Genomic DNA, 24,534 nt, shown 5'->3' with positions numbered 1-24,534 from the left:
TATATTTCAGGGACTGTGCATTTCCAGCATCTGTTCTCAACCTCAGAGCTTTAAGGTTCTTCTACTTGAGGCCAGATTTTATAGAGACAGTTAGTTGAGATAAATGTATTGTTTTAATTTTAGGTCTGGTGTATCTGTATTTTTATATCCTAGTGGGTAATCAATAGCAACATTTTTTTTACAAAAGGTTTATTTAACCGAATTAACTGTAGTATTCTAGATTTGGCAATACAGTATTATCCAGTTGAATTTATATATCATAGTGTGTGTTTTCTTGGAATGTGTTTTAAAACGGATGTTGGAAAATGATTGCACATGATCCCATTTTCCAGGGGAAGCAGCTGTTGAAGTCTCCACGTCACTGCTCGTACTGTCTGGGTGCAGTTTAGTTGTCCTCATCATCCTGATCGTGAACTGTACGTCCTGCTGTAAAGATCCAGAAATAAATTTCAAGGTGAGTACATAGGATGCACCTTAGTTGTGCTGATTGATTTTTAATTAGCTGCCACATAATTATATGAACCGTAACCTTAAAACTGCTTAGGTAGTGTGTTGGCAGTATATCAATGGAAACGGAATTTGCGTTGCATAGTCCCACACTGATTGCAGATGGCTCCTTCAGGAGGATTGCTTCACAAGTGAGATTTTTTAACTTCGCTTGATTCAGATTTTTTTTTCTCTCTCCTCTGATTGCCAGCCATGGGAACAAAACAATCGTTTGAGATTATCAATTGCTGATTGCAGTCTACTGACTTGTTTACGAGTTTTTTTCTGGGGGAAACTGTATCTATTGATTTATATTTCATCGTGTGTATTAATATTACCAGTGTCAGAAACTTGGATTCAGGTTACGTAGGGTGAAACTTGTTCAAGCAGGTTTGCTGCTCAAGCTTCAGTAGTAGAAACACACGCTTATCTGTACATTGTTTGATTCCAGTGTTTTAAAAGAACATGGTCACTGTGCAGAGACAAAACTGATGAAAGATAGTCAGAAGATCAAATGAAGTTGAAAATTGCACTTTAAAAAGTTCACAAATTAATCCTGTTGAAGTATTTTTGCTGTGATGTAAGGCGTGGAAGATGTGGTGCATTATAGCACTATTTACAGCATTGTAGTTTTTCTTGAAAAGCAGTGAAAAAAGTTTTTGCCAAGCACATTCTCATGGAAATAATGCCCCTTTAAATGATATCAAGCCTCTCACTATCATTTTTCTTAATTTCAGGAATTTGAAGATGATAATCTTGATGAAGAAAATGATTTCATACCACCAGCAGAAGACACTCCTTCACCTCCGACGCCTGCTGAAGTTTACACACTTACAGTTCCAAATATCGTACTTTCTACTCCAACGCAGCTTCAGTCATCTAAAACACAAGGTCTGAGCTGTTCTGTATTTCAGAGAGCCTTTTACTTTTTCTGCATTAAGATTGGTTAAATGGCAGTAAACATTGCTTGACAAATGTGTCCTAATGGAAGTCCAGTTCTTGTTGCGTTTTATTGCATACATTGGTTTGAAACAAGTTGATCATTAAGTGACACTTACTGATATGATCTTTCTCGTAAGTTCCCTCGTGACTCAGCGAGTTATCTCGGGGAGTAGCTGAGTCATTCAGACCAGGAAGATCCCCAGTTCAGTCCTCGGTCTGTACCGAGTTAGCTGATTTCAGCTGGGGTGGTGACATTAGTGTTCCAGTTGGCACCTCTGCCCCTGGGTTAGGGAGGGCAAACTTTCCCAGGGTTCTCATTCCTGGTCACCATTAAGAAACCCGCGCTGATCATGCGTCCATGTGCATGTCTGGTGACGGCAGGAACAAGCATGGCTGTGATGCTCTCTGCAGCTGACTAACCTGCCAACATTGTCGAGGCTCTTGTGTATAATGGCACTGGAGCAGGCAGTGGATGGCAATCAAAGGAATATAGGAACAGGACTAGGCCATTGAGCCCCTCGAGCCTGTTCCGCCATTTAGTGAGATCATGGGTGATCTGCGACCTAACTCCATATACCTGCCTTTGGCTCACATCCCATCATACCTTTGGTTAACAAAAAGCTATCAATCTCAGATTTAAAATTAACAGTTGATCTAGCATCAATTGCTGTTTGCAGAAGAGAGTTCCAAACTTCTACCACCCTTTGTGTGTAAAAGTGTTTCCTAATTTCACTCCTGAAAGGTCTGGCTCTAATTTTTAGACTATGCCCCCTAGTCCTAGAATCCCCAACCAGTAGAAATAGTTTCTCTCCATCTACCCTATTTGTTCCCCTTAATATCTTGAAAACTTCAATCATATCACCCCTTAACCGTCTAAATTCTAGGGAATACAACCCTAATTTGTGTAATCTCTCCTCATAACTTAACCCTTGGAGTCCGGGTATCATTCTGGTAAACCTACGCTGCACTCCCTCCAAGGCCAATATATCCTTCCTAAGGTGTGGTGCCCAGAACTGCTCACAGTACTCCAGGTGTGGTCTAACCAGGGCTTTGTATAGTTGCAGCATTACTTTACTCCCTTGTATTCTAGTCCTCTAGATACCAGCATTCCATTAGCCTTTTTGATTATTTTCTGTATCTGTTCATGACATTTTAATGATCTACCTGGACCCCCGAGTCTCTCTGAACATCCATTGTTTAGCTTTTCACCATTTAGAAAGTACCCTGTTCTATCCTTTTTAGGTCCAAAGTGGATGACAACATATTTGCCTACATTGAAATTCATTTGCCACAGTTTTGCCCATTCACTTAATCTGTCGATACCCCTTTGTCATTTTATGCTTTTATCTACACTGCCTACAATTTCACCTATCTTTGTGTCATCGGCAAATTTGGATATCTGACTTTCTATGCCATCATCTAAGTCCTTAATAAATACTGTGAATAGTTGAGGCCCCAGCACAGATCCCTGCGGGACACCACTAGTCACCTCCTGCCAATTTGAGTACCTACCCTTTATCCTTCCTGTCTGCTGCTGCTCCGCCAATTTCCTAACCAGGTCAATAATTTGCCCTCAATTCTGTGGACTTCTACCATAGTTAATTTTATCAAATGCCTTCCGGAAGTCCATATAAATAACATCCATAGACATTCCCCTGTCCACTACTTTAGTCACCTCCTCAAAAAATTCAATCCGGTTTGTCAGGCATGACCTACCTTTCACAAATCCATGTTGGCTCTCTCTGATCAACGGAAAATTTTCGAGGTGTTCAGTCACCCTATCCTTAATTATAGATTCTAGCAATTTCCTGACAACAGATGTTAGGCTAACTGGTTTATAATTCCCTGGTTTCCCCCTCTCGCCATTCTTAAATAGAGGCATGCCACGCGCAATTTTCCAATCTAAAGGTGCGGTTCCTGAATTGACAGAACTTTGGAAGATTATAGTTGGGGCATCTGAAATGTGCTCACCTACTTCCTTTAAAACCCTGAGGTGGAAACCATCTGGTCCTAGGGATTTGTCACTCTTTAGTGCCATTATTTTCTTTTACTTTTATTTTACTTACATCAATTTTATTGAGTCCTTGTCCCTGATTCAGTATTAGTTTCCTTAGGATTTCCTGCATGCTTCTACTGTAAATACTGACGCAAAGTAATTATTCAACATGTCTGCCATTTCCCCATTGTCATTGACAATTTCACCACTTTCAGTTTTTAAGGGGCCCACATTGCTTCTGACCACCCTCTTTTCCTAATATAATTGTAAAAATTCTTTGTGTTGATTTTGATATCCCTTGCAAGTTTCTGTTCATACTCCCTTTTTGTAGCTCTTGCTATCTGTTTTGTGACCCTTTGCTGTTCTTTGTATCTTTCCCATTCGCCAGGATCTGTGCTTTTTTGCATTTTTGTACGCCCTTTCCTTTAGTTTTATGCTGTCCCTTACCTCTTTATTCTCTTAACCCTTTACCTCACCAAGACCAGCAGTTTGCTGTTTTAATGGAAAAGTGGATGTAGTTGCTGAATATAATCCCCAAAACACTAATTTAAAAACACTGGAGAATCCCAGGGTGATCCCCTAAATGCTGGTTAAAAATTCCAGAATATCACGAAGTTTTTCAGTAAAAGTTGCCCTGGTAAATGGCACACATGTAACTTTGTCAGCAAGGAGTCAGCCTCTAAAAGAGAGGGCGTAGAAAATAGAGGTGACATTGTGGGGGAAAGGGGGCTTAAGTTTTCCTAATCTTTGTGTTTTTATTGAATAAAACAAATCAACTGTTGTTCGTTGCTTGAGTGATTGCTATCAACATGCCTGAAAATCTTAACTTCTTTAGTTTTCAAAACTCCATTTAACTCATTTACTTTAAATTATGTACAGTCTTGGCAAATTATACTTTAGAACATTTTCAGTGCGCTGCATAGCATTAATATATAAAGCAGCAGTGTGAATGTATAAAACAAATATTTGTAAGATGTGCTGCTCTTAAATCTGTGCACTTAAATTTAATTGATCCAGGGCAGTCTTTCATTATGCCACTAAATGTGTTTAAATCAGGCTTGTCAGAAAGATCAAGTTAACAGTGAAAAGGTGACAAATTTTAATACAATTAAGGATTTAACTATTGCGTTAATAATATGAGAAGAAATTGGAGTGCATGAGGATGTAGCAATATTTTCTGAAGTAAGAAATGGAGTTGACTATTTTTATAAGGGCTTTACACTTCTGCAATTACACAGCTTTCAAAGATTTCAGATCATAGCCTAATTCAAATATAAGTGGAAGCTGGGTGATTAAGGAAGATTATCTACCTGGTATGATCTTCCTTGTTCTATAAAATCAGTATGTTTTTGGCTTCCACTGCATCTCTGATTTGAATGTTTGGGCATTAATTTTTTGAAAATAAATATTTTCGATTGCAATGTAAAACTAACTACAGTTTTTTTGGGAAAATTCTAGAGGTTACCTCGCTCTTTTCCAGCCCACTCTGGTCATTAAACTATTCTGTACCAAGTTGTAGCTCCTGCAATTATATTGGAAGTTGACTTTTTGTAGATTGCTTGTTTGTATCTTTTCTCTTCTGCAGAATTTTACCCAGGTGAAAATGTTGAATCTTCACAAAATTGCTGCGTAAACAGAAATACACGGCTACACTTTATTGCAGGCAGTTATGATGAAAGGATTAACTCCATTGTGTAATTAGATGGGAGGGGAAAGCAACCAGACGTTGATCTACGGAAAATAACATTGGTGTCACCAGTTAAATGTGTGTTAAGGTGCAGGTTGGGGCTGGTTAAACAAGGCTGTGTTGTCTTGCACCCTCCGTAAACTTGAGCTATCCAAAACTCTGCTGCCCGTATCCTAACTTGCACCAAGTCCTGTTCATTCATCACTCCTGTGCGCGCTGATTTACATTGGCAGCCGGTCTGGCAACACCTCAATTTTATAATTCTTTTCCTTGTTTTCAAATCCCTGCAGGGCCTCACCCCCTCCCTATCTCTCTAACCTCCTCCAGCTCTACAACCCTCTGAGATCTCTGCGCTCCTCCAGTTATGGATTCTTGCGCATATCCCATTTTCTTCTCTCCAGCTGCCTAGACCCTAAGCTCTGGAATTCCCCCTCCACACCTCTCTCCATTAAGATGCTCCTTAAAACCTACCTCTTTGACCAAGCTTTTGGTCACCTGCCCCAATATATCCTTATGTGGCTTGGTGTCAAATTTTGTTCGATAATACTCACATGAAGATCCTTGGGACATTTTACTACATTAAAGGTGCTATAAAAATGCAAATAATTGTTGTGGTAAACAAGCAGGCATGGGTTATATTTGGAACAGACAGAAGTTCTGTTTTTCCTTTTTTTAAGATCCATGTTCCTGACAGTGGACTTCCTTTCTGGGACCTAAAAGCCTCTGCTGTGGCAAGGCTTGACATCTTGACCTTTGGCACAGTTTCTCTGTCAACATCCCACTGTATGCTATTGTCACTTTGGGGCTTCCTTTGGAATAAATAGGACTGTTGAAAGAAGGAGACTTGTGTCTGCATGATACTTTTTATCCTTTATTTTTTATCCTCTAATGAAGTTCCTCATTCAAAACCTTTTTTCAAAAAGTACATTTATGTTTGAGTTATTTATAGATACGTGTACATCAGTATTGCTTAGCTCCTACACTAGGATACACATTTATAAATAACACAGACCTGCGTAATGTTAATCTTTTAATCTAGTTATAGTTTCACTAAGTCCAAATTTTTGCTTGGGTTATATTTACAGGATGCTGCAATGGTAAAGTACTTGGCACGATGTGTATGCATTTCCTTTATAACTATTGATTGATCTATTCGTCATGGCCCTGGAAGTTCCCTGTTTCTTCGCCTCCCCCAACCTCCCCATTAGAAATATCTGAACTTTTCTGGTATCCTGCCGCTCTGTATGCTTCATCACAAACTAGAGGCGCTAATTCAAAATGTAAAACTTGGTTTGGAAAATTGGTGTAAAATAAAGCTGAAGTCTTCCTGTTTGAGCGTTTTTATAAAAGCCACTTCCGTCATTTGTTTTGTGTTTTACAGGAGTATCCTCAGCATCTTTTATGCGTCAGAATCTTAGCTACATCCAAGAAATTGGAAATGGCTGGTTTGGTAAGGTAAGCACTGCTTTTACAAACTAAAGGTGACAATCCCCAAATGATTTTAGTAGGAAAGTGCACTTTAACCATACCCTGTATTTAGTGGGCTGTTAATGGTGATCTAAACATCTGCTAGTAAAGGCAAACATTAGCAGCAAAGATACTGGTCATATAAATAAATCTGTATTTTAAATCAAGTTATAAGATTTTTAAATTGTTGGAAATCTTAAATCCTAGGTGTGCCACCATTGAAACTTGATTTCATACCTGGCTTCCATTTATAATGCCAGACATGATTAACCAATTGAAATTAATGGCAGAGGTCCCAGCTTCTGATGGGAACAAGATGTTAGGCGATCCTGTTAAAATATTCTTCCAATTATGTTTGAATATGCCAACTTTCAAAGGGACAGGGTGCTGCAGTGGGCTATAAAATGGCTTCTCACCTACAGCTTAGCCTGGTCTCTGAATACAAGGGTCCTGAGTCTAATAGCATTTACACAGGGAAATTTAAAGTAAAAAATTTGCAGGGCTATGGGGAAAGAGCAGGGGAGTGGGACTAATTGGAGAGCACTTTTAAAGAGCCGGTACAAGCATGAGGGGCTGAATGGCCTCATTCTGTGTTCTATGATTTGGAGAGCATTTGAATCAAAGCAAAATATAGGTTTATACTAGTCATGGACAGTATAAACTATTAAGCCTTTTTGAAAAAGCAGTTGGCCGCCTTTATAGCATTTTGATTGCTCTGTATGATTTTGATAGGTTAGTAAACGTGGGCGTATACTAACAAATGTAACACGGTCTAACTGCGGCTTAAATTAAATGCGGAAAGTTCAACCTCTTAAAAATGGTTTTGTAAAAATGCTATAGATTGTCATTAGGCAGAATTTTATTTTGTTTTTTGATTTTCAAATGAGATAATCAGTAATGTTTTTACTTGGGGACTTGGTCCCAGTCAGGCAAGGTTGGATCACAGCATTCCTGATTTATGCCTATTTCCTGTTGTTGCCCTTTCTTGAGGAGGAAGGCTTGGTGACTGACCCAAGCTGTGTGATGTGGACTTGGCAGAGAAATGTATAAACATCCTTTGTCACCTGCTGCAATGTCCTTGTCCTTTTCCACATTCCATGTAATCAAGTGTGTTCATGGGAAATTAGGGACTTCCTGTTTTGGAGAGTGAAGTATATAAAAGTGCTTTTCTACATATTTCTGCAAGGTTCTTCTTGGGGAAATCTACGAGGATTCCAGTTTAGTAAGGGTGATTATTAAAGAACTGAAAGCCAATGCAAGCTCAACGGAACAGCGTCGATTCCTTAAAATTGGAGAGGCTTACAGGTTAGTCGTATTCTCCACTTTTGTAGCTGTAGTTCAAGTGTGTGGGGAAAAATTAAACTTTTCCAGTTTGGAATCTACATGATTTTAGTTCTTCACAAACTGCAAATAGTGACTTTTATCCAGTGTCGACCTTTTTGATTTCAAAGATCATTAGTTGTGGAATTGTATTTCGGGCTGGTATTACAATGAAGGTATTACAGGAATCAAGGGATGTGGGGATAGGGTGGGAAAGTGGAGTTGAGGTCGAAGATCGGTCATGATCTTATTGAATGGCGGAGAAGGCCCAAGTGGCCGTATGGCCTACTCCTGCTCCTAATTCTTATGTTCTTACAATTGCAAATACAAATTTTAAATTGCTAAAATTAAAGTTTTGTAGCTTTCTGCACAACTTGAAGCAGAGATTTTTGAATCTCCTACACAGGCATAATTGGAGATGGCAGGGAGGGAAATGAAGACACTTCATGTTGTGGTTCTCTTTGACTATAGATATTAGCTTAGTTTAAAATGATTCATCAGATTTTATATTTGTTTTTATAATTGAATTCCTTTTAAAAATAGGTGAGCCGGGGACTATCTTTGTGCTATTGCGCCTATTGCCATTAAATTCGCCCTATAGTAAAACTTTTCATTGGGTTTTCACCAAACCTGAAAATTAGGGTAGTTTAAATTAGATTCTTGGCTCCTTTCAATGATGGGTGTATTAAGAACAGTACATGTGTCATCTCTGTCTTTGTCTAGTGAATTGAAACTGCTTTAGCAGATGTACGATATTTTTCAGACTTTTGTTTGGAGCTTTCATTGATACATGTACAAGTCATATCCTCTCTTCACCAAACTGCTTTTGTACCTGGGAGCAAAGCGATAGACCAGCACACACCTCTGTTGCAATGAGCCTTTGTTCCTACACTGTTCTCTTCAGATTTATTGGCAAATGTTTGATGCACATGTTTACTGCAAGAAAGTGCACTGAAACAGGCTGTATTGCACGACTAGTTTCTGTAATACACAGTGGGGTTTCTTGTTAGACAAAGTGGAAAATTGCGAAGACTGAACAGATGTTGCCAAGGATGTAATAAACAGAATTGTGCATCGCAAATATTTGGAGTACGGAGCCTTTTTTCTTGCATTGCCCTTTATTGAGCTTAATTATGGGAGGGAATGAATGCACGATGGTTTTTGTCATCAAAATTACAGTAAAAATGGTTGAAGTATGCCCTTGCATTTGGATCTTTCTGTCAATAGAGACCTCTGCAGAGCTGTGTTTACAAGAAACCTGGTCTGTAATCACACTGTCTTGATGTTTTGTGATACAGTAGTTGTGTAAAAATACTGTTAGCAGCTGGAATGCTAAAACAATTTTGTTGAATAATAGACAATCAAAATACTCTGCTAAAATAGATGGAGCTTAAGATGCAAGAATGTTTGGCATTAAACCCCTTTGCATGTGAGTCTTAATCGTTATTTCTAATTTCAGGGTTTTGCAGCACCCAAATGTGCTTCACTGCTTGGGACAATGTGTGGATGCTGTCCCTTACCTGCTGGTCTTTGAGTTTTGTCAGCTGGTAAGTAAACAGTCAGCTGTCTGAGAGTTTAACCTTTTCCATGTTGTAAGATTTCTAGCATCTTCCGTCCCTTCTAATTGAGTGAAATTGTATTTTGCTTTAGTTACTGTATTAAATAATAGTATCAATAGGCTACGGTGCAGCACAGAGCACAGTACCAGTAAAAGCAGGTTCCTACACGGTTTTGAACCTTTCACACACATTTTAGGGCTGCATCTGCAACCTTCCCATTCCCGAGTGTTGATCCGATCTGTCCTTAAAGCAGCTGGTCAGAGGAGGGGCTTGCTGAATGTCTTCCAGTTAGGTGACCTGACATTTCAAGTATCAGCCAGCTGCTTTCTGACATGAAGCAATGTAAATAATCCCATAGGGAAGAGATGTATCAAACAATTTTTCCTAACCGACCTTATGAGAAATCCTATGCATTGATGATGCTTTCTCCCCCGAGTGATTTTTCCCTTTGATACCTTTTCCCAATGAACTTGCCTTTATTGAACCCTTTGAAGCTGTCAATTACACACACTTAGATAATATTCTGCTGAATAATTAACAATTCCTTGTAATTGTTGCCATTGCATGCTCACATTATGGCAAGTTGAGTATGTAATGTATGCAAGAAAGTTGTCATTTCATCGAAGGATTAGATGAGATCATAACCTAGGAGCAAGGGTTTGAGTAGTTTCAGAATGTACTCTTAATCTTAATATGAAATTATAGCTGTGCACACTCCACCATTTTTAATATTCTTCCATCAATAAATTGAAACCTTGTTGAGTTACAAATTATGCCAGAACTGTGAAGAATGAGACGGTATTGTAATGTGAAGGCAATTGTGGGTGTTGGTGTGATTCACAGGGTGATTTGCTAAAATTTTACAGTTCTAAAGCCAAATTTCAAGTGAGTTTAAGATGCAGAAAATGCATGCTGATTAACCACTGTGCATTTTCCATTTGCAATCAGCTACCTGGCATGTGTGAACTTTATTTTCCAATTACCATACCAGTTGTATAGAATGATTTTACTTTTGTCAAGTGGAACTTGGGCATCACTTGGCATATTTCGCATATACAGTATATAATATGTAAGAATTTGTATTGTCATGTAATACTTGATATTGAAAACATTAAAAATGTTGTTTTCCAGTTAACATTTTCTTGGGAGTTATTCGTAATATTATCTACAGATAGAATTTTGTCTGTGTTTAGTACTTGTTTTGTGTTACGTTTCTTTACTGGTATCTCACTGACCAATGTACTACATTGTTGCTGCAATTCGACATATTTGACTGTCTGAAAATTATCATGGGTGGTCGGGTCAGAAGGTGCAATTAGCATTGGGCCAGGTTAAGAGAGCAGTGGTCAGGGGTCCATTACATTACATAGACTTTCAAATGCAGCATAGTACTGTAATTTAACACTGCTGCTGTCATTCTTTTTTCCTCTTGGGTTTTGAAAGATGAACACACATTGTGATTGATTTCCAAGCGTGTACAAGTCAGTGGGGAAAAGTAAATACGGTACGGGGTTAACCCAACAGCCGGGAACGAGCACTCGATCAAAGTATGCGATCTTCAGCACAACAGTGGGCACTGCAATCTTTGAAGCATAACATTCCCCTCACAAGCTTAATTAAAGTTTTTGTTGCGAGCTTTGTCGACCAGCTTACATTAGACTTTGAATTCCTTTCTCTGTGGTGCAGATTTCACTATTTGTAAAATCTGCAATTTTACAAATACAGTTAAATGCTGACCTTGTTTCATGGGACATAATGTTTTTGCTAGAAGACTACAGTTTCCCCTACAGGTTTGTATAGAATTTGAACCTGGTTCCTTGCATGCGAAGAATTCAGTTTTCTATTGCACTTTGGCCTTGTGTTGCAAGAGATCTTGAATGATGTCTGTATTAGATACACACAACGAATCACATGTGAAGGTGATGAGTGCATACCCTGTTTTGTTTGGATTGCAAAGCCCATGCTTTTTCTATTCCTAAAGTTTGTTGAATGCTTTGGAGAATGGAAAGTACATGATTTGGTTTTGGTTGTAAAAGAATCGCAGGCTATAAGTGCAGAATCTACATCACTGATAACCAGCAATGTCGCATCAGTTACCTGCTCTGTTGCATGTCTTTGGTGAGATAGAAAAGAGATGTACTTAAAATTTAATTCAACAATGGCATTTTGGAGAGTTAATAAATTGAAAGAAAGCAGGGGAAGAAACCGGCAGAAATTACCAGTTACTCTTGTAGTTTGTTAGAGTATTCAAGCAGGTGGTTGTGATAGCTAGCATGAAAGAGTCCATTCTAAGAGCTCGAGGCTCTCTAACAGTACCTGTCACAACATCCTGCTCAAAAGCATCCTTGATGACTGTCTTCCTTCATTTCACTTCTTTCACCTCTTCCTTCAGCAAAATTTATTTACCTTTTCCAAGGCATATTCCCATTGGACACTCTGCCAGATGCAGTGAGGAAGCAGGATTTTTTTGGGGTTGAGTGGGTCCAAGATTAAACACCTGGTGATGGAAAGTGGGAGCCAAGTCTGTGGGTTAATTTAGTAATGAACCAGGCAGGCCCACAGTATTCCACAGCACAGTAGATGGCTGGCCAGTCAGCCTGGCTCATTAATGGAACCTGGAGGGGTAACCTGTCACTGGGGGCTGGGATTCTTCCCCCTTCGCTCCAAATAGTCCAGCAATCCAATATCCTAATTGGTAGAGTGGGCTTAACTGAACAAATGGCAGGAAGCTCACTGGTACTTTGTTCCAGTAAGCTGTGCAGTTTAATTAATTAAACCTTGCACACACTTGGAGTCAGGGTGGGGGGCGTCTTACCAAACTCAGCCTAAGCTTGGGTAAGTAGGCTGTTCCTATAGAATGGGGTGGGGGGGGCGGAAGGAGTATATATGCTGTATTGGGCAAATAGAAATTCTACATGTAGATTTCTTGATTTGGTGACACTTAATACATTTTTCTGTATGTATCAGACACATGGCTGACTGGGAATGTTGGGAGAGGGGAGAGGAAATATATTCCTGCTTTAATAACATGGCCATCAAACCGTGATGTGAATTTGAGAGAGATCACCCATAAAGCCATTGTTAATGTGAAGTGGTTAATTTCTGCAGCATTCAGCATTCCTTAATGCTTTGCCATACAAACTGACCTGCTGCAGTGTTTAATGTATCTGTAAAAATATACAACCAGTGTTGAGTTTTTTTTATAAAGGTGAATGGAGTTAACTGTAATTCAACTTGAACTGAAGCTGACCTATCTCCCATTAAAGTGTAATGCCATCTGCTGGCTAGATTTGGCCCAGTTAATAAACTATCAGTTGTGTAGAATAACAGTTGAGTGTGTGACAACTCGTAACACGTTTATATGGTGCCATCAGAATACTAGGATTGTTAGTTGTCCTGGCATTCAGTATCTGACTCTGCAGATAGGTTTAAAAAAAAAAAAACCTTTGAGATTCTGGAATGAGCTGTTTGTCTGAACTCTTACTAGGATTCTGGCTTCTTGAGTACATTATTGAGGTAACTCAAATAACAGACTTAATTTTTAAGTTCCAAACAGCTTGTTATTTGTAGATGTGCCAATATTTTACACTAGTTGAAAAGAAATAGGGAAGATCTGTGTATTGCAATGAAGATTATCTATATATATAAAGCGGCTCTTCTGTCTGTCCGGATGTCTGTCTGTCCGCCTGTTCTCTATACGTTTGAAAGTTAGAGAGCGTACCGACGCGCGCGTCGCCTCAAAAGAAAGCTTGCGATTCCGGACCGGTCATAGGCGTATTTACGTTTCGGCCGGACAAAAATCCCGCCCGCGGTATCCGAAAAACGTTCAGCGTTCCGCTCATTAGCATCTCATTAGCGACCGTGTGACGTCGAGGTTGACCAATCGGACGGGCGCGTGCCATCCTACAGTTGAGTGTCAAGTGACTCGACGATTGACCAATCCTACGCTTCCAGTCGACCAATCGGTGCGTGTGTGGGCGGGCCTTATCCTTCTGAACCGAGGTGAGTGGCCGCCATCTTGATTTTTCACAATTTTTTTTCCCCCACACTTTCTGTGTGTTAGGGAACTAAGGTAAATATTTTAATGATGTGTTAGGGAATTAAATAACAATTTAATAGGGGGGGGGGGAGAGCCTCGGGAAATCGCGGGGGGGGGGGAGAGCCTCGGGAAATCGCGGGGGGGGGGGGAGAGCCTCGGGAAATCGCGGGGGGGGGGGAGAGCCTCGGGAAATCGCGGGGGGGGGGAGCCTCGGGAAATCGCGGGGGGGGGAGAGCCTCGGGAAATCGCGGGGGGGGGGAGAGCCTCGGGAAATCGCGGGGGGGAGAGCCTCGGGAAATCGCCGGGGGGGGGGTGGTGGGGGGAGAGCCTCGGGAAATCGCGGGGTGGGGGGGAGCCTCGGGAAATCGCGGTGGGGCTCGCGCCGCCCACACTGACCGCGCATGCGCCGCCCGCCCACAGCGGCCGTCCATCAGCCGCGCGATACGCGGGGGACCTCAGCTCCGGACCTCAGGCGCTAGGCAGGGGGAGGGGCCGGAGAGAGGGACAGAGGGGAGGGGTGGGGGAGGGCGAGGGTAGGGAGGAGGGAGGGGGGGGAAGGGAGGAGAGGAGAGGAGGGAGGGAGGGGAGGGAGGGATAGGACAGGGAGAGGACATGACAGGGAGAGGGGGGACACACATGGGCAGGGAGACCAAGCGCCCCAAAATTGCCCTCACAACGCCGCGGGGGGGGGGTGGAGAGCCTCGGGAAATCGCGGGGGGGGGGGGGAGCGCCTCGGGAAATCGCTGGGGGGGGGCGAGCCTCGGGAAATCGCGGTGGGCTCGCGCCGCCCGCACTGACTGCAGCAGCCGTCCATCAGCCGCGCGATACGCGGGGGACCTCAGCTCCGGACCTCAGGCGCTAGGCAGGGGGAGGGGCCGGAGAGAGGGACAGAGGGGGGTGGGGGTGGGCGAGGGGAGGGAGGGAGAGGAGGGGAGGGAGGGAGAGGAGGGGAGGGGAGGGAGGGATAGGACAGGGAGAGGACATGACAGGGAGAGGGGGGACACACAGGGGCAGGGAGACCAAGCGCCCCAAAATTGCCCTCGCAACGCGGGGCTCCCCAGCTAGTCCATTATATAACAGAGGTGGGATAATGATACAGGAAAATGATTCACTGTCGCATTTAATTGCCACAGAATGAAAATATCATGCTTACCCCTTGGGAAATATGCATCAATGGGCACTATACTTTAATAGTGTTCACATAGCATCTGTGTGCTGATGGAATGATAACTCTTCCTATTTCGGCATGCTGTAGAATTGTTGGTAGGCTCATGTACAGCCAAAGATGCCCTATACTTTGTGGAAGTCAATGGTGCCTGTCTATTGGGGAATCCAAGCAGGACAGAGGAGAGCAACAAGACTGATCTCTAAAGCTGGAGGGAAAAACTAACAAATGGCTTGAAAAGCTAGAGTTCTCAATGAGATGTCCTGGAGGGAATGTTTGTTATGCAGGTATATAGGATACGTAATGGGCTAGAGAAAGTAAACCTTAAACAGTACCTTCAGATACTCCAGGGCAGCAGGAAAAGAGGGTACAGGTTCAGGGCTGCAAAGTGCAAATCTAGGATAAATGTTGCGAACTCTGTCTTTATACAGCAGGTGATCAACACCTAGCACACGTTGCCGGGAAGGATGGTTGAGGCCAGGGCACTGAACTCATTTAAGAAACAGCTAGATGCTGTATTTGGAATTGGTAGGGTTATTATTCTGGAAAGATGAGATCAGTTGGGCTAAAGGGTCTTCATTTAAAACCACCTTGTGATCTCTCTGGAAGATGAACCTTGGCATGGAATAGGCCAAATTTGTCCAGCCCAGTAGTTAATGGTTTGGTACTGTTATTGAGCTATAGAGCCGAAGAAGACTACACTGAAGGAGGCCATTGGCCCATCATATTTGTGCTGGCTGTTTGCAGAGCAATCCAGAACTAGCCCTACTGACCTGTGTGTTCCTCTGTTCCAAATATTTATCCAATTCTCGCAAAATATGCAGTGGTCTCTGCCTCAACCACTCCCTGTGGGACAACATTCCATTTTCCAACAAGATGCTTGAGTGAAGCAATTTCTCCTAATCCCTCTCTGACTCTTCCACATCAACTCCCCAACCAGAGGAAATAGCCTTTCCTTGTTCAGCCAATCAAAATCTTTATTAATTTAAAAAACCTCTATTAAATCTCCTGTTAACCTTCTCTGTTACAATGGCAGTAGTTCCAGTTTCTCAAGTCTCTTGACATAACTTTGCAAGAGGATTTTATTGTGCAGGCTGCCAAGTAGATTTGTATACAGTGTTATCACTAGTTCAGAGTTTGTGGAATACTGATGATGCTGATTGGGACAAGTAGGACTGAACGTTCTTGAAATATGCTCTCTTGTGCCAGCTTTTTGAAGTAAAGGAACTTTTTTTTGGAACCAGAATGCTTTTATATTCTTACTAGCTGGAGTGCCCGGCGGTGCCGAGGCTTTTTCGAGGGCATGTTGTTGTTGGAAGAGAGAGAGAGAGCGACTGGGGGGGGAAGAGAGAGAGCGACTGGGGGGGGAAGAGAGAGAGCGACTGGGGGGGAAGAGAGAGAGCGACTGGGGGGGAAGAGAGAGAGCGACTGGGGGGGAAGAGAGAGCGACTGGGGGAAGAGAGAGAGCGACTGGGGGAAGAGAGAGAGCGACTGGGGGGGAAGAGAGAGAGCGACTGGGGGGGAAGAGAGAGAGCGACTGGGGGGGAAGAGAGAGAGCGACTGGGGGGGAAGAGAGAGAGCGACGGGGGGAAGAGAGAGCGACTGGGGGGGAAGAGAGAGAGCGACTGGGGGGGAAGAGAGAGAGCGACTGGGGGGGAAGAGAGAGCGACGGGGGGAAGAGAGAGAGCGACTGGGGGGGAAGAGAGAGCGACTGGGGGGGAAGAGAGAGAGCGACTGGGGGGGGAAGAGAGAGAGCGACTGGGGGAGAAGAGAGAGAGCGACTGGGGGGGAAGAGAGAGAGCGACTGGGGGGGAAGAGAGAGAGCGACTGGGGGGGAAGAGAGAGAGCGACTGGGGGGGGAAGAGAGAGAGCGACTGGGGGGGAAGAGAGAGAGCGACTGGGGGGGAAGAGAGAGAGCGACTGGGGGGGAAGAGAGAGCGGGGAGGGGGAAGAGAGAGAGCGGGGAGGGAGAGGAGGGGGGAGAGAAGGGGGGCGAGGAGGGGGGAGGGAGTGGGGGAGAGAAGGAAGAGGGTGGGGGAGAGAAGGGGGGAGGGAGTGGGGGAGAGAAGGGGGCGCGGAGGGGAGCGGGGGAGAGAAGGGGGGAGCGGGGGAGAGAAGGGGGAGGGGGGAGACAGAGGGAAGGAGAGAGAGAGGGCGAGTGGCCCACGGCCGCAAATGGAGCCAAGCCCCGAGAACAGGCGTGAGCCGGCTTGAGGCTGAGAGGCGGCCACGCCCGGTTGTCGGGGTAACCATCCCCCCCCCCCTTCCGAGCCCCCGTCCTCCCGAGCACTGGCCGCGCCGCCCCGCCCCGCACTCCTGAGAGCCCCGCTCTCCGAGCCCCGGCCGCCCCACACTCCCGAGAGCCCCAGCCGCCCCGCCCCGCACTCCCGAGAGCCCCACTCCGAGAGCCCTGCTCTCCGAGCCCCGGCCGAGCCGGCTTGAAGTCCGCCGATTGCGGCTGTGAGAGACGGCCGGCGGGCCCGGTTGCCGGGGTAACCCTTCCCGCTCACCAAGCCCCGCCCGAGATCCGCACGCCCGAGAGCCCCGCCCCCCCCTTGCCCGAGCCGAGCGGGGAACAGAGAGACGCCGCGTCTCAGCTGCTGCGCGCGCACCCTGACCCTCGTGACCCTTGTGGCTGACGCCGTTGCCCCGGTGTGGTGATTATTCTTGTTTCGTAAGAAGCGTTGTAATTGGTTGCCTGTTTCCTGCCTTGAGAAATATGCTGTAAACTCATTGGTAGTTGATGTCATGTGATTTGTGGTGGCCATCTTAAATTCAGTTCTCTACAGCCTTGGTTGGGACTGGGTGTTGAAGATGTGCTGCTGGGTTTTTAAGGTTAATAACGCCTAGATTTAGAAAGGCAAATCTACTCTTTATTTCAATTTATTAATCTTTTGTTAGAATGGAGCGATATCTTCAACCGGAACGATTTAATGCTGACCCTAATTCTGCAGGAGTGGATGATAAATGGAAACACTGGTATCGTACATTTAAAAACTTTTTGGGTGTGTTGGACCAAGAGTCTCTAAATAAGTTGAATATACTGATCAACTACATTGCTCCGGATGTGTATAAGTATATCTTGGACTGTGAAACTTACGAATTGGCTATTGCTACATTGGAAAAGATTTTTGTTAAGCCAAAGAATGAGGTATTTGCACGTCACCTATCTGCCCGTAGGCAGCAGGTGGGAGAATCTTTGGATGCTTATTTACAAGCACTTCGGCGCCTTGGTGCTAACTGTAATTATAAGGCCGTGTCGGCAGAAGAATATAAGGAAGAATCGGTACGGGATGCTTTTATTAATGGATTACTGTCTAGATCAATTCGTCAGCGGCTATTAGAAAATAAGACTTTGGATCTCGAGTGCTTTTGAGCAGGCCTCTACATTGGATTTGGCTCAGAGAAGTTCGGATTCTTACGCTCTTTTTAATCGGCCTGCGACTGTGGTTTCGGCAGTTCCGGATGAAAAGGAATTATGTGGACTTAATAGGATTCTGAAACAGTTTCTACTTCGGCTGCTGTTGCCTCTAGGATTCAGAAGTGTTATTTTTGTGGGAACGCCCGGCACTCTCGTCTGAAGTGTCCTGCTCGGGAGGCTGTGTGTAGTAAATGCGGCAAGAGAGGTCGTTATGCACGTGTTTGTAAATCAATTGCCTCCTCTGCGACTATTCAGCCTTTAGATAGGGCGTTTATTGCATCAGTTTCTGCTGCCTTTGCTCGTGGCCTAAACAAAGCTATAGTTACGGCCCAAGTTAATGGGTTAGAAGTGAAGGCCCTTATAGATACGGGCAGTACCGAGAGTTTTATAAGTCTTCAGTTTGTGAAGGAGAAGCGTTTGAAAATTTCGCCTGTTACTTATCAGGTGTGTATGGCTCAGACGACTCTCACCTCACAAGTAGCTGGTTGTTGCCTTGTGAAATTAATTCTTCTAGGTAATACGTATACTGATATACGCCTATCTGTTTTGCCTAATCTCTGCGGATATTTTGATTGGTCATGATGTGCTTCAATTACACGAGTCTCTCAGTCTTTCTTTTGGAGGAACTAAGCCACCTTTATCTATTTGTGGATTAACTTCTTTATCCATTTCTCCATTATCACTTTTTTCCAATTTGATGCCGGATTGTAAGCCAATTGCTACCAAGTCAAGAAGGTATAGCAGTCAGGATAAAGAATTTATTAATTCTGAAGTTCAACGTCTTTTATTGGAAGGAATCATTGAACCTAGTTGTTCGCCCTGGCGGGCACAAGTAGTTGTCACCACTAACGAGAGACATAAGAAACGAATGGTGATAGACTACTCTCAAACTATTAATAGGTATACTCAATTAGATGTGTACCCTTTGCCTAAGATTGATGAGCTTATCAACAAAGTATCTCAGTATAAGGTTTTTAGCACTATTGACCTAAAGAGTGCTTATCATCAGATTCCTATCGTTAAGACGGATCAACCATATACGGCCTTTGAGGCTGGCGGAAAGCTGTATCAGTTTTGCCGAGTACCATTTGGTGTTACTAATGGTGTTGCCTGTTTTCAACGGGCAATGGATGCCTTTATAAGTGATAACTCTCTTTACACCTTTTCATATTTAGATGACATCACGGTGTGTGGCAAATCAAGGGTGGAGCATGATTCTAATTTAGAAAGATTCCTTCAAGCTGCGGAAAAAGTTGGTTTAACTTTCAATAAAGAGAAGTGTATCTTTTCGACCACTGAGGTAAATCTACTGGGGTATATTATCTCGGGAAACAAGATTAAACCAGATCCAGAACGCCTGCGACCATTGATTGATTTACCTTGTCCTACTAATTCTAAGGCTTTGCAACGAGTTGTTGGACTGTTTTCTTATTATTCTAATTGGATTGCAAACTTTTCGCAGAAGATCCGGCCCCTTATTCGGGTTACGACATATCCTCTATCATGGGAGGCCAGGACGTGTTTTGATAATTTCAAAAAGGATATCCTTGGAGCAGTTGTGCATTCTATTGATGAGCAGCTTCCCTTTGTGATTGAGACGGACGCTTCCGATTTTGCAATGGGGCTACTCTGAACCAAAATGGAAGACCTGTGTCCTTTTTCTCACGTACTTTGAACAATAGTGAGAAAAGACACTCCTCAATAGAGAAAGAGGCGTATGCAATAGTAGAAGCACTACGTAAATGGAGACATTATTTATCGGGGCGACATTTTACATTGGTAACTGACCAAAAATCTGTGTCCTTTATGTTTGATGTCAAACATTTTGGAAAGATCAAGAATGATAAAATAAGGAGGTGGAGGATTGAGTTGGCATGCTACCATTTTGATATAGTTTACCGTCCGGGGAAGGATAATGTTGCTGCTGATGCGCTGTCGAGGGCTTATTGTTCTGTGATTCACGGAGATACGCTTATTAATCTTCATAATGCTTTGTGCCATCCTGGTGTTACGAGGATGATGCACTTCGTACGCAGTAAGAATTTGCCCTTTTCAGTTGAAGACGTCAAGCGGATGACTTCATCATGTTCTATCTGTGCTCGGTGTAAACCGAATTTCTTTAAGCCTCAACGAGCTCATCTTATAAAGGCTACTTCTCCTTTTGAACGTTTGAGCGTTGATTTTAAGGGGCCTCTTCCTTCAACGACTCAGAATCGATATATATTTACTGTTGTGGATGAGTTTTCAAGGTTCCCTTTTGCTTTTCCTTGCACAGATGTATCAGCTGCTACAGTTATCAAATGTCTGACTCAACTTTTTGTCATCTTTGGGATGCCTGCGTATATCCATTCGGATCAGGGAAGTTCTTTTATGTCTTCCCAGTTGAAGGAATACCTCCAGAGTCGGGGAATTTCTACTAGTAGAACTACCCCGTATAATCCCCAGGGTAATGGACAGTGTGAATGATAGAATGGGGTGATCTGGAAGGCAGTTATGTTGGCTTTGACATCCCGGAACCTTAAGAATACACAGTGGGAAATGGTATTGCCTGATGCCCTGCATTCCATTAGATCATTGCTTTCAACGGCTACTAATGTGACCCCCCATGAAAGGCTCCTTAACTATCCGCGGAGATCTACTACGGGATATTCGGTACCTTCATGGTTTACTATGCAGGGACCTGTGCTGCTTCGACGCCATGTTAGATTGTCAAAATATGATCCTTTAGTGGAGGAGGTGGAGCTGTTGGAGGCAAATTCCCAATATGCTCATATTTGATTCCAAGATGGGAAAGAAAGTACTGTTTCAATTAAAGACTTGGCTCCTTGTGGTGGCCAGCCCTCTTCTGAGGATATTAACAATAGTCATGATTCAGATAATGTGGATGTCGTCACAGATACTACGAATACTTCCAATCCTATTGCAGATAATTATAATTCTATTCGTCAGCCCTCGATGGATGTTCATGACCGTCCCAGTTTACCTTCTGATGGGATTTCCAATCCGGAAACCGTTGATAATCGGGATATGGATAGCCTTCCTGCAGAAGATACTTCCGTGTCTCCTGGTGTGGGAGGGCAAGGAATTTCACCATGGTTAAGAAGGTCGACATGAACAAGATGTCCGGTCGACCGATTGAAAATGGACTTTTAAAATAATTTGATAGTAATGTTTTAAAATTGTTGAAATATTATATTTGTATTATTTTAGTTATAAATAATTAATTGTAAATTGTAAAGGCTACCTAGGTTGGAGTATGTTTTAAAAGGAGGGGTGAATGTGGTGATTATTCTTGTTTCGTAAGAAGCGTTGTAATTGGTTGCCTGTTTCCTGCCTTGAGAAATATGCTGTAAACTCATTGGTAGTTGATGTCATGTGATTTGTGGTGGCCATCTTAAATTCAGTTCTCTGCAGCCTTGGTTGGGACTGGGTGTTGAAGATGTGCTGCTGGGTTTTTAAGGTTAATAAAGCCTAGATTTAGAAAGGCAAATCTACTCTTTATTTCACCCGGGTAACGTCACCGGGGTGGGGGGGGCGGTGGGGGTGAGGAGCTTAACAGAAGCCGTGGGACAATTACCTAGCTCGGGCCTGGCTGGGCAAGAAAGGCCCAGGCTTTGAGGCCTAACAAAAACGGGGAAAGGTAGGAAAAAGAATCTTCAGGTTAGAGAAAATATTTACAAATGAATGAAGTTTTTTTTTAAACAATTTAATAAAAGCAATTTTATTTTGCTGGAAATGTATATTTGAAAAGAAAGACGCAGAAAGCAGGAAAAAGAATGGAAGCAAGATGGCGGCTACTCACCTCGGTTCAGAACGATAAGGCCCGCTCACACACGCGACCGTCAGGTCACCAAAGCGTAGGATTGGTCAATCGTCCCGTCACTCGACCGTAGGAGGGCCCGGCCGCACGCGCCAGCAACCCGGCGTACGATTGGTCGACCTCGAGGTCACTGTCGTTAATGAGCGGATAATGAGATGCTAATGAGCGGAATGTTGAAGGTTTTTCGGATACCGCGGGGCGCGATTTTCGTCCGGCCGAAACGTAAATATGCTTACCAGCGTTTCGGAAAGGTGAGCTTTCTTTTGACGTGACGCATGCGTAGGTACGCTCTGTAACTTTCGAGCGCATAGCCGGACAGACGCACACCCGAGGACAGAAGGACAGACGGACAGATAGACAGACAGACAGAACGATTCCTTTATATATATATATAGACTAGCTGAAGTGCCCGGCGGTGCCGAGGCTTTTTCGAGGGCATGTTGTTGTTGGAAGAGAGAGAGAGAGCGACTGGGGGGGGGGGGAAGAGAGAGAGAGAGCGACTGGGGGGTGGGGGGGGGAAGAGAGAGAGAGAGAGCGACTGGGGGGTAGAGAGAGAGCGCGGGTGGGGGGGAAGGGAGGGCGGGCGGGGGGGAAGGGAGGGGGAGGGAGGGGGGGAAGGAGGAAGGGAGGGCTTGAGGCTGAGAGACAGGCATGGCCACGCTCCGGTTGCCGTGGTAACCCTGCCGCGCCGCCCCGCACTGCCGAGAGCCCAGCTCTCCGAGCCCCGGCCGAGAGCCGCGCTCTCCGAGCCCCGCCCCCCCCGGCCGAGAGCCGCGCTGTCCGAGCCCCGCCCCCCCCCCCCTGGCCGAGAGCCGCGCTCTCCAAGCCCCCCCCCCCGGCCGAGAGCCGCGCTCTCCAAGCCCCAGCCGGCCCGCACTCCTGTTGCCGGGGTAACCCGATCCGCACTCTCGAGAGCCCCGACACCCCCCCCCTCCCCCCCCCCGCCCGAGCTGAGCGCGGAACAGAGTCTCACCTGCTCCTGCTGCGCGCGCACCCTGACCCTCGTGGCTGACGCCGTTGCCCCGGGTAACGTGACACGGGGGGGCGCGGTGGTGAGGAGCTTAGCAGCAGCCCAGTTACCTAGCTCGGGCCTGGCTGGGCAAGAAAGGCCCAGGCTTTCAGGCCTAAGAAAAAAACGGGCAAAGGTAGGAAAAAGAATGTTCAGGTGAGATGAAATATTTACAAATGAGTGATTTATTTTAAAAGAATTTAATAAATTGAATTTTATTTTGCTGGAAATGTATATTTGAAAAGAAAGATGCAGAAAGCAGGAAAAAGAATGGAAGCAAGATGGCGGGCGACTCACCTCGGTTCAGAACGATAAGGCCCGCCCACACACGCACCGATTGGTCGACCGTCAATCGTCCCGTCACTCGACCGTAGGAGGGCCTGGCCGCACGCGGCAGCAAGCCGCCGTACGATTGGTCGACCTCGAGGTCACTCTGTCGCTAATGAGCGGATAATGAGATGCTAATGAGCGGAATGTTGAAGGTTTTTGGGATACCGCGGGCGCAATTTTAGCCCGGCCGAAACGTAAATACGCTTAAAACCGTCTCGGAAGCGTAAGCTTTCTTTGGAGGTAACGCGCGCGTAGGTACGCCCTGTAACTTTCGAGCGCATAGCCCGACAGACGCACAGGCGATGACAGACAGAATGACAGACAGACAGACAGATCGACCGATTTATATATATAAGATAGATAGATAGATAGGGTAGGAGTGGGATAGGACAATATTGCAGTCAGGCTCTCTCAATAAGATCTGTTTATACTCTCTGTATTAAACATAACCCACCATTTGAAAGCCCACTGGGAATGATGTAATTAGATTGATCAAACTGTATGAAGTTGAAAAGTTTGACATACAAGAAAATTTAGTTGGCATCAATTCTGAGTGGTAACATTTTTACCTTGTTGAAAAGCTGTTTTAGTTTTGTAGGCAACTTTAATCATGAGGTTTAAAGCATTTGGAGGCATATGGAATATTCTTGAGGGCTAAGTCGTGCTTTTTTGCACCGTATACAGTACATCTATTTTGACAGTTAATGCCATTTTTCTTCATTTGAACCTCTTATCACATGATCTATATTTATCTTGTCTAGCTAGCCCTGAAATTTGCTATGACTGCACTAAGCTAAGTCAAAAATAGTTTTGTGCCTGATACTAGAACCTTGATATTTTGTCAGTTGTACTTGGCGGAAATTTTCAGTTGCACAAATTAACACACTCTGATTTTGTCAGCATCGTAAATTTAGTCTTTCCTGGTACAAAGGGTAAAAGGCTTATGGGCATTCAAATCTGTCTTTGTGATCCAATATGAGTTACAAGCTGATTCCCTTGAATATGCATTATACCACTTAAGTGCCTCAAATTCAGGTCTGCTGTAGATTCCTTCTCTAGTTCAGTGGTGTAAGTGGATCGAATGCCCCTTGCGTTCCGGAGTTGACCTGCTACTCCCCAATATCTACTTAATGATGGCATAACCTATGAGATGCAACAGTGTGTCCCCTTTGACATATGAACAGGATATCGTGAACCTGCATGTGCCCCACGTGCGGTTCATCGATAAGCGGAACCAATGAAAACTGGCAAGATAAGGTTGATGGCAAATGGTAGAAGCTGGTTTATTTTGCA

General features: G+C 44.2%; 1 protein-coding gene across 1 annotated transcript in view; it reads left to right on the top strand.

Annotated features, from left to right (window-relative positions):
- Positions 1–319: 319 nt before the first annotated feature.
- lmtk2 (lemur tyrosine kinase 2) overlaps positions 320–24,534 on the top strand; it is a gene marked incomplete at its 5' end in the record, with an annotated part of 96,557 nt that continues 72,342 nt past the window's right edge. Inside the window, 5 exons of the mRNA XM_085999959.1 lie at positions 320–454; positions 1,224–1,377; positions 6,493–6,566; positions 7,765–7,883; positions 9,358–9,445. Of these exons, the coding sequence (XP_085856085.1) occupies positions 320–454; positions 1,224–1,377; positions 6,493–6,566; positions 7,765–7,883; positions 9,358–9,445 (570 nt within the window). The remainder of the gene's footprint in view (positions 455–1,223; positions 1,378–6,492; positions 6,567–7,764; positions 7,884–9,357; positions 9,446–24,534) is intronic.

The sequence above is a fragment of the Somniosus microcephalus genome, chromosome 11, assembly GCF_052327205.1.
Source record: "Somniosus microcephalus isolate GS21.2 chromosome 11, FLI_Smic_1.0, whole genome shotgun sequence".
Lineage (NCBI taxonomy): Eukaryota > Metazoa > Chordata > Chondrichthyes > Squaliformes > Somniosidae > Somniosus > Somniosus microcephalus.
This window is presented reverse-complemented; position numbering and strand designations above follow the sequence as displayed.